The sequence below is a fragment of the Myotis brandtii genome, unplaced genomic scaffold (genome assembly GCF_000412655.1).
Source record: "Myotis brandtii unplaced genomic scaffold, ASM41265v1 scaffold374, whole genome shotgun sequence".
Taxonomy (NCBI): domain Eukaryota; kingdom Metazoa; phylum Chordata; class Mammalia; order Chiroptera; family Vespertilionidae; genus Myotis; species Myotis brandtii.
In genome coordinates, this window is record NW_005364372.1 from 565,004 (window position 1) to 579,781 (window position 14,778).

Here is a 14,778-nt window from a genome sequence, read left to right on the forward strand (position 1 = left end):
GGGTTCTTAAACTGGACCAGAGGGCCGGAACAAAAGCATGGATGGAGTGTTTGTGTGAACTAATATAAATTCAAAGTAAACATCATTACATAAAAGGGTATGGTTTTTTTTTTTTTTTTTTAGTTTTATTCATTTCAAACGGGCCGGATCCGGCCCGCAGGCCGTAGTTTGCCCACGGCTGTTCTAGAACCAAGTTTTGACTGTATTTCAGAAGCCAAATAGAAACAAAACTTCACACACTGTATGCCTTATTACTTACATTTTAAAAAGATAAATGAAAGATCATCCTAGAAACAAAATGTTTATCAATGACAATTTCTTTTCTCAAAAGTCTTATGTCATTCTGCATTACTAAAGAACCAAAAATATCATTTCCCAGACCCAAGCTAGATTAAACTCCCTGATTCTAAGTGGTATCTCAAAGATATGTCTACCATGATTATCCATAATATATAGAGCTGTAATATGGATAAAGACCTGGTAATTTTATTCTAACACTAATACAAACTAAGTATTATATAAACATAGAATATTTATTCAATATTTAAACAACATGCTCTCCAGTCCTCACATTCTTTCAGTTAAATAAAGACAGAGTGCCAGCCCTGGCCAATATGGCTCAGTTGGTTGGATATCATGCCATGCATCAAAAGGTTGCTGGTTCAATTCCAGTCAGGACACATGCCCAGGTTTTGGGCTCAATCTCAGGTAGGGGGTGTGCAGGAGGCAGCTGATTGATGTTTCACTCTCACATTGATGTTTTTCCCTCTCCCTTTCTCTCTCTCTAAAAATCCATTTAAAATATTTGTTTAAGAGAGAGAGAAAATAGTGATGTTTGTTCTTAACTCTGTTTCTATCCACTGTGATTGTTAGAATAATTAAATTACATAAATCTAAAAAATGGGAGGGAGAAAATAAAAAGTTGTTAATCTTTGAAAATGTGTTTAATGCTTTCCAGAGACTCTATGAAAGCTTATATTTAATGCAAACTGCTAATGAATTACATGTAGATAAGAACTAGTCCCACACCAGGCCCCCCAACCCAGGGTTTCAGTGCCAGGAAGAAAAGTCCCCATAACTTCTGACTGTAAAAAGCAGTGGAATTGAAGCTGAGGGAGACGGAGAGCTACTGGAGTCCTCTTAAAGGGCCCTCACATGGACTTACTGAGACTCACTCCCTCTGAGTTCCAGTGCTGGGGCAACTCAACTGAAACTGTCAAATTGTGTGTGTGTGGGGGGGGGGGGGGGGGAGCCTGGTGTGAACTACTCTGAGAATAAATACTCCAGGGGGATTCACTCCTCAGGAAGCCTATTTTGATCAGTTTTACATCCTGAGTCTCTACCAAATTCTCACCATAAATAACAGAGAAAAATCCTCTCAAGCTTCCAGCAAGGGGAGGAGAAAAGAAACCATTTTGAAATATGCTAGACCTTTCTGTAATTCTTAACAAGATCTTCCCTCAGGGAAAACTTATTTAAACAGGGCCTAACTAACCTGGGGAAAGGGAAATAACCAACTCCCACTTTAGTCATCTGTCCTACTTAAAAGGGTTTGGATGGAAATGAGAAGCACAGGCTAATTAAAAGACTGAAATCTTCTCAGTCGTTTAGGACTATAAAACACTTCTCTTCCCTTCATACCTTATCACCACATTACTAAAAGCCTAGTTATAGCAGTTCCTTTTACCTAGTACATCATGCCCAGCTATCAAGAAAAAATCACAAGACATTAAAAGACAAAAAACTCAGCTGGAAAAGACAAAGCAAACCTAAGAATCAGACCAGGAATTTAAAACATGATATGATTAACACGGTAAAGACTTAATGGGTAAGGCAGACAGCATGCCAGAACAGATAAGCAATGTAAGCAGAGAGAAGAAAATTCTAAGAAATGCCAGAGATCAAAAACACTATAGCAGAAATGAGCTAATATTTTAACAGGCTTACCAATAGACTGAATATAGCTGAGGAAAAAATTTCTATAATCCAGGATATGTAAAATCATATGTCCACTGAAGGACTTGTACAAGAATATCCACTGTTTTATTCATAATAGCCAAAAAGTGGAAACTACCTAACTGCCCATCAACAAAAGAATGGGTAAACATACTGTGGTACACTTTCACAATGGAACACTACTCAGCAATAAAAATGAACTAACTTCTGATACACACAACACAGATAAATCTCACAGACATTAAGTGACTGAAGCGAGACACAACAGAGCATGTATCAGAGGATTCTCTTTATACAGAGTACAGGACCAGGAAAACTATACTACGATGATATAAATCACAACACTGGTTGCCCTGGGTGGAATGGAGGATAGGCTGGAAAGAGGCACCAAGGAACTTCCTGGGGTTGAAGGAAATGTTTTATATCTTCAGTACATAAAGCAGATGACTTGTAATCTACTTATCTCTTCATGGAAGGGGACAGAAGAACATCCCCAGAAAAAAGAATAAAGGCAGGTGACTAGGTTAACCTCCTTGTCAACTAGACCTCTCAAGAAAACAATTTTCTAAGAAGAGACTGTATCTCTGAAATGTCCTTAGCAGGATGTCCCTAGCTAAAGAACTAGTTATAGTGGATAGAACCCAAGATTTATTGATTTCTGAGACAGAGCACCCTGGAGAATGTCATGTATGGATTTAAGGGTTAAGGGTTGAATTCAATTATCAATGCACTTACTATGAGGTGGCAGGAGAAAACTTGACTTTGGGTGGTAGGCACATGGTGCGATACACAGATCTAGTAACATAGAAACCCACACCTGAAAACTATATGTTCATGCTGACCAATGTCACCCCAATCAATTTAATAAATATTTTTTTAATTACCAATGGTCAATGATTTAACCAATCAGGCCTATGTAATGAAACCTTGATTTTTTTAAAAAACAAAAACAAAAAAACTCAGGATGAGGTTTTGAGGAACTTCCAGACTGGTGGCCAAATCCATGTGCTAGGAAAATGCCAAGCAAGAGACATCCCTATCCCCTACTCCCAACCCCACCTCCACCACCTCCCCATACCTTCCATCTCTTCCTTTCACTTGGCTATTCAATTCTCTCTCTTTTAGGAATGTTTGAAATTTTCCATTGTTAAAAGTTTTGTTTTATCTAATCCTCACCTGAGGACATGCTTAGAAAGAGGAAGGGAGGGAGGAAGCAGAGGAAGGAGGTGAGGGGAACACCTATGTAAGAGAGAAACACCAATCAGTTGCCTTCTGTATGCGCCCCAAGCAGGGATCAAACCCGAAACCCAGGCATATGCTCTGACAGGAAATAAAACTGGCAACTCTTTGGTCACAGGACAATGATCAACCAGCTGAGTCACATGAGCTAGGCAAAGTTAAAAGTTTAAAAAAAAAAACATAAAAGGAAATGTAAATGTGAAAATATTAATCTTTTAAATATCCAATGAAATCCAAAGATGATCAGTTTGGAGTATAAGGAAAAAATTTCATCTATAAACCAATATAAAGTAAGAAGGAGAGAAATAAGAGGGGGGAGAGGAAGGGAAGGAAAGGAAAAGTGACAGAAATTTTAACAAGTAAGAGTAGATGAATGTAGAGATCCCAGTTGGTCATTCTTTACCTTAAACCACTGAACATACCATACCTGAAGTTCCTGGGCAGTCTTTTCTACTTTCAATTCTAATGCCTTATAACTTTCGAGAAGAACCTCTTTCTCTGTTTTAAGCTTTTCATTTTCTTCAATCAGTTTCTGGTCCTGCTTAATTTTTGCCAGGCTGACATTAGTCCCTAAATTAAAGTCACCAATAGCCAAACATTCCCTGTTAAAAACAAATTCATTCATTTTAAAAACCAAACTGTGTAAGGCTGACAGAGATCAGAAATCTAAACTAATTTATGTTAGTTTTTTTATACCTTAATATATCTTGAAGTTAATTTTGGAAACTATTCTAAAACTTTACCTAGACCAACACTAAAAAATATCTTAATGCAAATTAGATTTTATAACTAAAATCATACTTCCGAAACAATGCTTCTAACTCTCAAAGAAAATATATTCCAACTTTTCACAGCAATATCAACTCCAGCAAATACTGTAAAAAGCACTCTGTATCAGTTTCTTGCAATCCCTCACCATCACCCCCACTCCATTTGACAGTTTCATTCCTAAAGCACTGAGAATATCCCAACAAACAACTACATCACATAGCATATGGCATCATGACTTGGATCATGATAAGAAGTATGAATGCCTTGGTACTTATAAACATCAAATGTGGCTTTCCGCTTCAAGTTTATGATTCAAAATTATCTAAAAAGTGAACTGCTTTTGTAATAATCAAGTTCCATCACAGTTTTCACAGGAAGAACAAAGAGCCTCTCTTTTGATTTAAAAATAAAACAAGTCAATTCCCTAAAACTCATTAAAATATTTTTAAAGCCACAAGAAAAACTTCAAAGTTTATTTGAAATTCTAGCTTTCCCTGAATAATTCAGATTTAGGGGTAGGTTCTATTTTTGATCAACGTATTCAAGAGTCGGTATGCTTATAACCCAGCAATTCGACTTCTAGGTATATATTCAAAGAAACCCAAAACACTAATTTTTTTGTGTGTGTAATTATAATCAGTATTTAATATTATGTAAGCATACTGTACAGAAAAGAAAGAAAAAAAAAACACCACTTCATCTAAAAGACTCTTCTCGGACGCAGACCCTGGAGGGCTGAGTTTGGAGAGGTGGCTTAGTGGACAGTGCTAAGGTGTATGGAGTCTGCTTACTTTTCTCCTCCACGTTTTTCCTTTCACCCCCACTTTCAGAGCAGCCCGGGGTAACCGGCCCCTCGCCGGTCTGGCCGGCTGGGAGCATCCCGCCTTCGTGCGCGTCCTCTGCCCAGAGCGCAGACCCAAAACACTAATTTAAAAAAAATGTGCACCCCTATGTTCATTGCAGCATTATTTACAATAACAGATATGGAAGCAATCCAAGCGCCCATCAATAGAAGAGTGGATTTTAAAAGTTGTGGTACATATGGAATATGTACTTGGTCATAAAAATAGAATATCTTACTATTTGTAATAGCATAGATGAACCTAGAGCAGTGGTTCTCAACCTTCCTAATGCCGCGACCCTTTAATACAGTTCCTCATGTTGTGGTGACCCCCAACCATAAAATTATTTTCGTTGATAACTGTAATTTTGCTACTGTTATGAATCATAATGTAAATACTGATATGCAGGGTGTATTTTCATTGTTACAAATTGAACATAATTAAAGCATAATGATTAATCACAAAAACAATATGTAATTATATATGTGTTTTCTGATGGTCTTAGGTGACCCCTGTGAAAGGGTCATTTGACCCCCAAAGGGGTTGAGACCCACAGGGTGAGAACCGCTGACCTAGAGGGTATTATGCTAAGTGAAAGAAGTCAGTCAGATAAAGAGAAACAATATATGAATTCACTTATATGTGGAATCTAAAGAATAAAATAACTATCTAAACAAACAAAACTAAAACAGGCTCATAGATACAAAGAACAGACTGTTGTCAAAAGGGAGGGGACTTAGGGGACTGGGTAAACAAGGTGAAGGAATTAAGAAGTACAAACTGGTAGTTACAAAATAGTCATGGAGATGTGAAGTACAGCATAGGAAGTATACTCAATAATACTGTAATAACTCTGCATGGTACCAGTAGAAATATCAGGGGGAACACTTTTAAAGTGTATGATTGTCTCTAACCACTATGCTGCACACCTGAAACTAATGCAAAAATGATAAAGAATGTAAACTGTAATCGAAAAATATAAAACAAAAAATAAGAATTTTAAAAAAGGAGTTGGCATGAATAGTTGGTATATGAACTTTGAACAATTCAGTAATGATTTTCTTTCAAAATGGCTTTTAACAAAAGTATTCCTACCAAAGAGAATAATACATGTTTGAGAAAAACAATTATTGTCATTCCTCAAAATCAATGACATAGCTGAGGACTCCAAAAACATAACCATTGACTTCTACTACGACAAGGGCTTCTACCATGAATTAAATATTAGGTAAGACTAAAACCCCACCACAGTCTTACTTTGGAAATGGCACATGATTTCCTACATCACTTTCATCCTTCGAGTCAAGTGGCTGCCTCCCACTTAATCGCCCCTTTGGCCTGCTGAAGGTTGACTGGTTTGATCTATGCCCCCACAGAGGAATGGGGCCTTTGAGGTTCCTGAGAGCAAGCTGACCAGGATCTGGTTTTTGTTCCTCACAGATGTTAGTGCTGGAAGTGAGTTTGCATTTTTCTGCAAATCCTTTCTTAGCCACCTCTTCCCCTATGTCCACAGTGCCATACTCAGCCTGAGCAATAACTGTTCCATCTTGATAGGTTGCTTTAATTCTCATTTTTATTTCCTTTTCAAAAATCAAGCTCCCCAAAAAGGTTGAACCGCTGACCTAGAGGGTATTATGCTAAGTGAAAGAAGTCAGTCAGATAAAGAGAAACAATATATGAATTCACTTATATGTGGAATCTAAAGAATAAAATAACTATCTAAACAAACAAAACTAAAACAGGCTCATAGATACAAAGAACAGACTGTTGTCAAAAGGGAGGGGACTTAGGGGACTGGGTAAACAAGGTGAAGGAATTAAGAAGTACAAACTGGTAGTTACAAAATAGTCATGGAGATGTGAAGTACAGCATAGGAAGTATACTCAATAATACTGTAATAACTCTGCATGGTACCAGTAGAAATATCAGGGGGAACACTTTTAAAGTGTATGATTGTCTCTAACCACTATGCTGCACACCTGAAACTAATGCAAAAATGATAAAGAATGTAAACTGTAATCGAAAAATATAAAACAAAAAATAAGAATTTTAAAAAAGGAGTTGGCATGAATAGTTGGTATATGAACTTTGAACAATTCAGTAATGATTTTCTTTCAAAATGGCTTTTAACAAAAGTATTCCTACCAAAGAGAATAATACATGTTTGAGAAAAACAATTATTGTCATTCCTCAAAATCAATGACATAGCTGAGGACTCCAAAAACATAACCATTGACTTCTACTACGACAAGGGCTTCTACCATGAATTAAATATTAGGTAAGACTAAAACCCCACCACAGTCTTACTTTGGAAATGGCACATGATTTCCTACATCACTTTCATCCTTCGAGTCAAGTGGCTGCCTCCCACTTAATCGCCCCTTTGGCCTGCTGAAGGTTGACTGGTTTGATCTATGCCCCCACAGAGGAATGGGGCCTTTGAGGTTCCTGAGAGCAAGCTGACCAGGATCTGGTTTTTGTTCCTCACAGATGTTAGTGCTGGAAGTGAGTTTGCATTTTTCTGCAAATCCTTTCTTAGCCACCTCTTCCCCTATGTCCACAGTGCCATACTCAGCCTGAGCAATAACTGTTCCATCTTGATAGGTTGCTTTAATTCTCATTTTTATTTCCTTTTCAAAAATCAAGCTCCCCAAAAAGGTTCTACCCTAAGAAAGACAGGGGGAAAAAAAGCATAAACCAGCTACACCAACATGTTTTTCTTCACTTGTTTCCACCCAATTTTTCTAATGATCGTATTTTTCATTCTCAAATCTCTATAAAAGTGGTCTTACCTTGTTATGCAAACATACTCCACATGTGCATGAATATATTCTATTTATACACTTGCTGAAGTAGAATACCTGAAGTATAGGCACCCATATTTATATGTTTTTAATGTGTATCAATTAAATATCCTCAAATAATTTTTTTTAACCAATCAGACTGCTGACTATTTTTGCCCCAACTAAATATGGTGGTGCACCTCGGAAGCTACAGCACATAAAAATAGATTTTGATACCTAGAAAAGGTGCTAAAATCCAACAAAACGTTGAAAATATTTTAAAGGCAAAACCAGGTACTCTGGTTTTAAACACAAACAAGAAAAGGAGCAAAAAACAGAACTAAGAGCACAAAATATCAACAATTTTCTTTAAATCAACAAATTGAAATTACAGAATATGAGATGTTTAGAAATTCCTAAATTCAAAACCCTCTTAAACTGAATTTTGTTTAAGGGCATAACACTTGTACAACTAGTATATGAGAAGCCATATGAGTAATTATGTATTTTCTAATTTTTAATTATTAATTATCCATCCTGTGCACTAAGCACAAATACACCTAAAACATATTTTGGAATGGAGGATATTTTGAGATTTAATTTTAATAAGGATCTGCTTATAGCTCAAAAATATTAAAATTATTAAAATTACTTTGATACACTCTAACCACCAAGACAGAACCCTGAACTTGGGATACAATTTAATTAAATTGTAAGACTACCTCTGAAATTACCAGATGTCTTCCAGAATTAGATTACTAACCCAAAATTTAATGGAAATGAATACAAACTAGAATCTAGATTAGCAGAACATCACTAGCAATTACCACATCAAACAGTATGAGCCTCTGCCAAAATGATAAAATTGGATTAATTTACAACTTCACTAATTTCAAATGCCTGATATTTATGACCAGGACTAGGTTAAAGTTCACTTTTACTTATATACTCTCTCAAAAGCCAAAGACAAAATCATTTTCTCCATATGAGACTCTCCTGTTAAGTTTTCATAACAGAAAAAACTATTCATATTTATTATATAAATACTAGAGGCTCAGTGCACGCATTTGTGCACCGGTGGGGTCCATCGGCCTGGCCTGCAGGGATCAGGACGAAATCAGCTCTCCGACATCCCCCGAGGGGTCCCAGATTGCGAGAGGGCGGTTCTCAGGTGATGCACCCCAGAATCGGGCTCCCTCCTCTCTGGTTCCAGGTGCGTCACCTGAGAACCACAGCTGCCAAGTCACCGCAGCTTGGCAGCTCCTGCGTTGTGCATCTGCCACCTGGTGGTCATTGCGCGTCATAGCTACCAATTTGACGGTTGGACAGTCGCTTAGGCTTTTATACATATAGATATACACATATATACCACTTTTATCAAAATACCAACAAATTCACCTAGCAAAAGATGAGCACAAACATGTTATTATGTAATTGCTTTTGAATCATTCTATAATTCATATTTTTCCATTATTTATACAAGTTTTTTATATTAAAGAAAATCAGTGAAATTTAACTATACTTATATTTTGTTTTACTTCCATTAACAAAAAATATTTAAAATCTGTGACTTGCCTGATCAAACTGGTTAACTTCTTGGCCAGAAGGAATCTGTAGTCCCCAAAGTCTATACTTTTTGGCAACACTAGAAAATTGCAGATCCAAAGGAATCTCAACTATATCAGATCGATTTAGAATTTCAGTATTTCCATAGTCAATGTATCTCACCAGACACTGGGAGGAAAAAAAGTGAAACAAATGCTAATAAGGAACTAGATTAAATATCTCAAAGAAACCACCAAAATTTGCTTTCTATTAATTAGCTATAAATCAAGATAGCATTTTTGGCAAACAAGAGCTCCAGCAATATCCTCAAAATAAGGAAAATCCATAGTCCAGTGAGAACCCAGTGATTTCTATATTTGGTATCAAACAATACTACTTCCAACAGTACCATTTCTCATTTTGGATTTTTTTTAAACAACTGGCATTAAGTAAATATAAATCTATGAAGCTTATGGCCCTATCCTACCTGGAATGTTAAAATCAATCAACATTCTTAAATTCAAGCTGAAAAGACAGACAAAGTTATCAAACTTTCTGTAAAATTAAACCCACTCCAGCTATTAGACCTTGAAAATGAAGCAAATTCACCTTTACCTCCAGTTCTATGTCTGTTTAAAAAGAAAAATACATTATCACAAGGTCAAAGGCCATCTTGCTTCTTAATTTAAAAAGTTAAAGCCAAATCAAAAGCAAATGCAAAATATCAACTACAGTTGTCAAATTATGGAGAAAAGCTCTATTAGAAAGGTCTATTTCATAAGATAAATCATTATCTTTGACAGTAATAAAATGTGAGATTTTTAAAAATATATTTGAAACACTACTCAACTTGTTTCATCTTAGCATCTCCTTGTTACAACAAGAAAAATATTTATAAAATATACATATTATAAAATACTTTAAATCCAGGAAAACCACCACTGAAAAAAACAATAAAGGAAAGCCCACAGAGATGCATTTACACAGCTTGCAAAGTGCACTTTATAAGTAAAATAAATAGCTAAACACAAAGAAAATTCATCACATTTAACAAAAACAGGAGAAAGCTTCAAGCCAATCTTCATTAACAATATGCACATGAACTAAGTTAAAAGATAAACATAACTTCAGGACCAATAAAATGTTATTTTACTACTTAATCCTAATAGAATGAACTTTTCAAAGCTGCTCAGCAAAAATCAAACATAATTATTAAGAACTGATGCCAAAACCGGTTTGGCTCAGTGGATAGAGCATCAGCCTGCGGACTCAAGGGTCCCGGGTTCGATTCCGGTCAAGGGCATGTACCTTGGTTGCGGGCACATCCCCAGTGGGAGATGTGCAGGAGGCAGCTGATCTATGTTTCTCTCTCATCGATGTTTCTAACTCTCTATCTCTCTCCCTTCCTCTCTGTAAAAAATCAATAAAATATATTAAAAAAAAAAAAAAGAACTGAGATACACACAAAAAATCAAAAATTATTTAATCTATTCTTGGACAATCTGGACAACATAAATTCAGAGGAATAGTCCTGAATCTGACCTGGATTTTTTTTAAGCAATTCATTTCTTTCATATTCACTAGGTAAAAAAAAAAAAATGCATGTTTTAATCAATTTATAAGCTCCCTGAACCAGATCTTATTACCACTATGAATAAGCAATAAGGGTTAAATAAGCATCAGATTTTAGAACCAGAATAAATATTCCTCAGGGAGGAAAAAAATGAACATTTATTCCTGCCTTTTCATCACTGATGAGTTTCAGTATTTTGCATCTGTACCAACATTTATCTTCAGAAAATAATCCACCATAAATCTACAAAGAGAAAAAGAAAGTACAATTATTTGGAATTTTAATTAATCAAAGCATGTTAAGTAGATTAAAATAGTGGTTACCACTTAACTACATGTCGATAAGTACTTTATTTATACCTTATTTTATTCTTACCACAACCTGAACAGGCAGGAACTATGTTTCACCATTATACAGCTAAAGTCATAAGCGAGTTACCAGCAGAACCAGGATTCAAACTTAAGATATCTGACTACAGAGTCCATTATGCTATTCTGCCTTTCAAAAAAAAGGGGGTGGGGTTGGGGAGAAAGGGAAAGATAAAAAACAGACAATTGAAAAAGGCAGCACAAATTAGTGTTTTCATATTCTTTGGAGATAAATGCACCATGTTCATTGCAGCATTACTTACAAGAGCCAATAAATGGAAACAACCTAAGTATCCACTGATATATGAACAGATAAGGAAGATATGGTACATATATAATGGAACAGATAAGGAAGATATGGTACATATACAATGGAATATTACTAAACCATAAAAAATGAAATCTTGCTATTTGCCAACAACATGGATGAACCTAGAGGGTATTATGCCAAATGAAATAAGTCAGACAGCCTGGCCACTATGGCTCAGTGGTTGAGCACTGACCCATGAACCAGGAACTCACAGTTCGATTCTCAGTCAGGGCACATGCCCAGATTGTAGGCTCGATCTCCACTAAGGGGCATACAAGAGGCAGCCAATCGATGATTCTCATCGTTGATATTTTTCCGTTTCCCTCTCTCTAAAACCAATAAAAAACATATTTAACAAAGAAACAAGCCGACACCGGTTTGGCTCAGTGGATAGAGCATCGGCCTGCGGACTGAAAGGTCCCAGGTTTGATTCCGGTCAAGGGCATGTACCTTGGTTGCGGGCATATCCCCAGTAGGAGATGTGCAGGAGGCAGCTGATCGATGTTTCTCTCTCATCGATATTTCTAACTCTCTATCTCTCTCCCTTCCTCTCTGTAAAAAAATCAATAAAATATATATATATAAAAAAAAGAAACAAAATGTCAGACAGAGAAGGACAAATACCTATAATTTCGCTTATACGTGAAATCTAAAAATCCAAGCAAACCAACCAGGAACAGACTCATAGATACAGAGAACAAACTGATAGTTGCAGGGGTCAGGGAATGGGCAAAAAGGATGAAGGGAGCTAAGAGGTACAAACTTCCAGTTATAAAATAAATAAATCATGGGGATGTAATGTACAGCATAGGAAATATAGTCAATAATATCATAAATTTATACAGTGACAGATGGTTACTAGACTTAATGGTGATCACTTCATAAGCAATATAAATGTTAAATGTCTATGTTGTACATCTGAAAATAATACTGATATGTCAACTATACTTTAGTAAAAAACAAACCACAAGCATCAAACACTTGAAATTATGCTGTTTTAATATATGAAGACATAACTGACACAACCAATTGCTCTTTAAACATAAATATTCCAAGCACGTGCCACTTATGTCTAATTCTTAATTATGGTGGGATCCATATGTCATACCAGCCAAGAATGGTTTTTATACTTTTTATTTTGTATGTACTAGAGGCCCAGTGCACTGATTCGTGCACCAGTGGGGTTCCTCGGCCTGGCCTGTGCCCTTTCGCAATCCAGGATGTTGGATAGTCGGTTTCAGTCCAATCCAGACAGGAGGGAGCCCGATCCCCGCAGGCCCGATCCAGACAGGAGGGAGCCCGATTCCCACAGGCCTGATCCAGACAGAAGGGAGCCCATTCCCCGCAGGCCTGATCCAGACAGGAGGGAGCCGATTCCCCACAGGCCTGATCCAGACAGGAGGGAGCCCGATCCTGTGCATCAGTCGTTCAATCACTTAGGCTTTTATATACATAGACTAGAGGCCCGATGCACAAAAATTTGTACAAAAGTAGGCCTTCCTTCCCCCAGCTGCCAGCACTGGCCTCCCTCCGGCACCTGGGACCAGGGCTTCCCTCTGGCCGCCAGCAGGCACCCGGGACCCGGGCTTCATTCCGGCCCCGGCTTTCATCCGGAAGGACATCCGGAATGACGTCTGGTCTAATTAGCATATTACCCTTTTATTATTATAGATAAGAAGTTTAGAACTATTGAGTAGATAAAATTAAATCAAATAATATCCTTAACACCAAACTTTCATTTATTTTAAATTAGTGTTTTAATTATCCTCCTATAAAATAAAAGGGTAATATGCAAATCAACCAAATGGCGGAATAAACCGGTCGCTATGACAAGCACTGATCACCAGGGGCAGACACTCAATTCAGGAGCTGCCCCCTGGTCAGTGCACTCCCACAGGGGGAGCACCACTCAGCCACAAGTTGGGCTGAGAGCTGGCGAGCACAGCGGCTGGCCTCCGTAGCAGCACTAAGGATTTCTGACTGATGGCTTAGGCCCGCTGTGGACCTAAGCCATCAGTCGAACATCCACCAAGGGCTCCCGGACTGTAAAAGGGCACAGGCCGGGCTGAGGAACCACGCCCCCTCCCAACCCAGTGCACGAATGTCGTGCACCAGGCCTCTAGTATTTAATAAAAGAACAAAGAGAAAAATTTACATATTTTAAGTCAACTTCTCAACTCAGCACCACTGACATTTGAGACGGGATAATTCTTTGCAGGGTGGGGGCAGGGGAGTGTTGGCTGTCCTGTCCATTGCAGGATGTTTAACAATATCCCCCTGGCCTCTACCTACAAGATACTAGTAACACCCCCTCAGTTGTGACAACCTAAAAGGTCTCCAGATACTGCCCAATGTCTCCTGGAAATGAAGAATACAAAATCACTCCAGGTTGAAAACCACTTCAAATCATTCATTCTCTTGCCGAAACCGGTTTGGCTCGGTGGATAGAGCGTCAGCCTGCGGACTGAGAGGTCCCGGGTTCGATTCCGGTCAGGGGCATGTACCTGGGTTGCGGGCACATCCCCGGTGGGGGGTGTGCACGAGGCAGCTGGTCGATGTTTCTAACTCTCTCTATCTCTCTCCCTTCCTCTCTGTGAAAAATCAATAAAATATATTTAAAAAAAAAAAAAAAAGAAAAAAAATCATTCATTCTCAATGGGGAAATTATCTCCAAGGAAGTTAAAACTGGTTCTTGAGGTATGGGGAGGCATCATAGATATTACAATGGTTTGTAGCCCTCCAAAGTTCAACCCTACCTGACAACATAAACAGCTATACAGTATATCTGTGATGTTCAAATGTCTTAGAGGAAGGAGAACCATTAGGAGGGAAAAATGCTTTAGAAGGGCATAATGAAAAAAAGGTTGAGTGACAGAGTAAGATTAATTTTAAGCGTATCACTCTGAACTAGGACAAATTCACAGATTTTAAAGCAAAAGGAATCCACCATGTGAAACTTAAAATTCTTAATTCCACAAGGCAACAAAATATAAGTCAATTCAGACACATGACTATCTACCAAAGCAAAAACTACAAAAAATAGGTGTGTTCAATTAGCACTTGACTGTGGTTCCCTCAACTAACATTCAACTAGAGGGCAAGAGAGGGCACGCATGGCATGGTACCCTCTCCCAACCATCTCACTCCATTTTCCAACAAGCAAACAGGCTTAGTAGCAAAAATAGTTGATAATCTACAGTCCTATTCAATTTCAAACTCTACAAAAGGTCACATTATCTTTAGTTAAGACTTTGTAATCTATCTACACTAATAAAAGAGAAACATGGTAATTGGAGTACGACCGCTACCCTTTTCATTGGCTAATCAGTGAGTATATGCAAATTAACTGTCAGCCAAGATGGCGGCCGGCAGCCAGGCACTGAAGCGAGCA

At 37.6% G+C, this 14,778-nt stretch overlaps 1 protein-coding gene across 2 annotated transcripts in view; it reads right to left on the bottom strand.

Annotated features, from left to right (window-relative positions):
* The window catches only part of STK31 (serine/threonine kinase 31), a 61,500-nt gene that overhangs the window by 38,622 nt on the left and 8,100 nt on the right, over positions 1-14,778 (bottom strand). For both annotated transcript variants that reach the window (XM_005872270.2, XM_005872271.2), the window contains exons 4-7: positions 10,878-10,952; positions 9,167-9,325; positions 7,116-7,474; positions 3,623-3,797 (exon numbers count right to left, since the gene is read on the bottom strand). In XM_005872270.2, the coding sequence (XP_005872332.1) occupies positions 3,623-3,797; positions 7,116-7,474; positions 9,167-9,325; positions 10,878-10,952 (768 nt within the window). The remainder of the gene's footprint in view (positions 1-3,622; positions 3,798-7,115; positions 7,475-9,166; positions 9,326-10,877; positions 10,953-14,778) is intronic.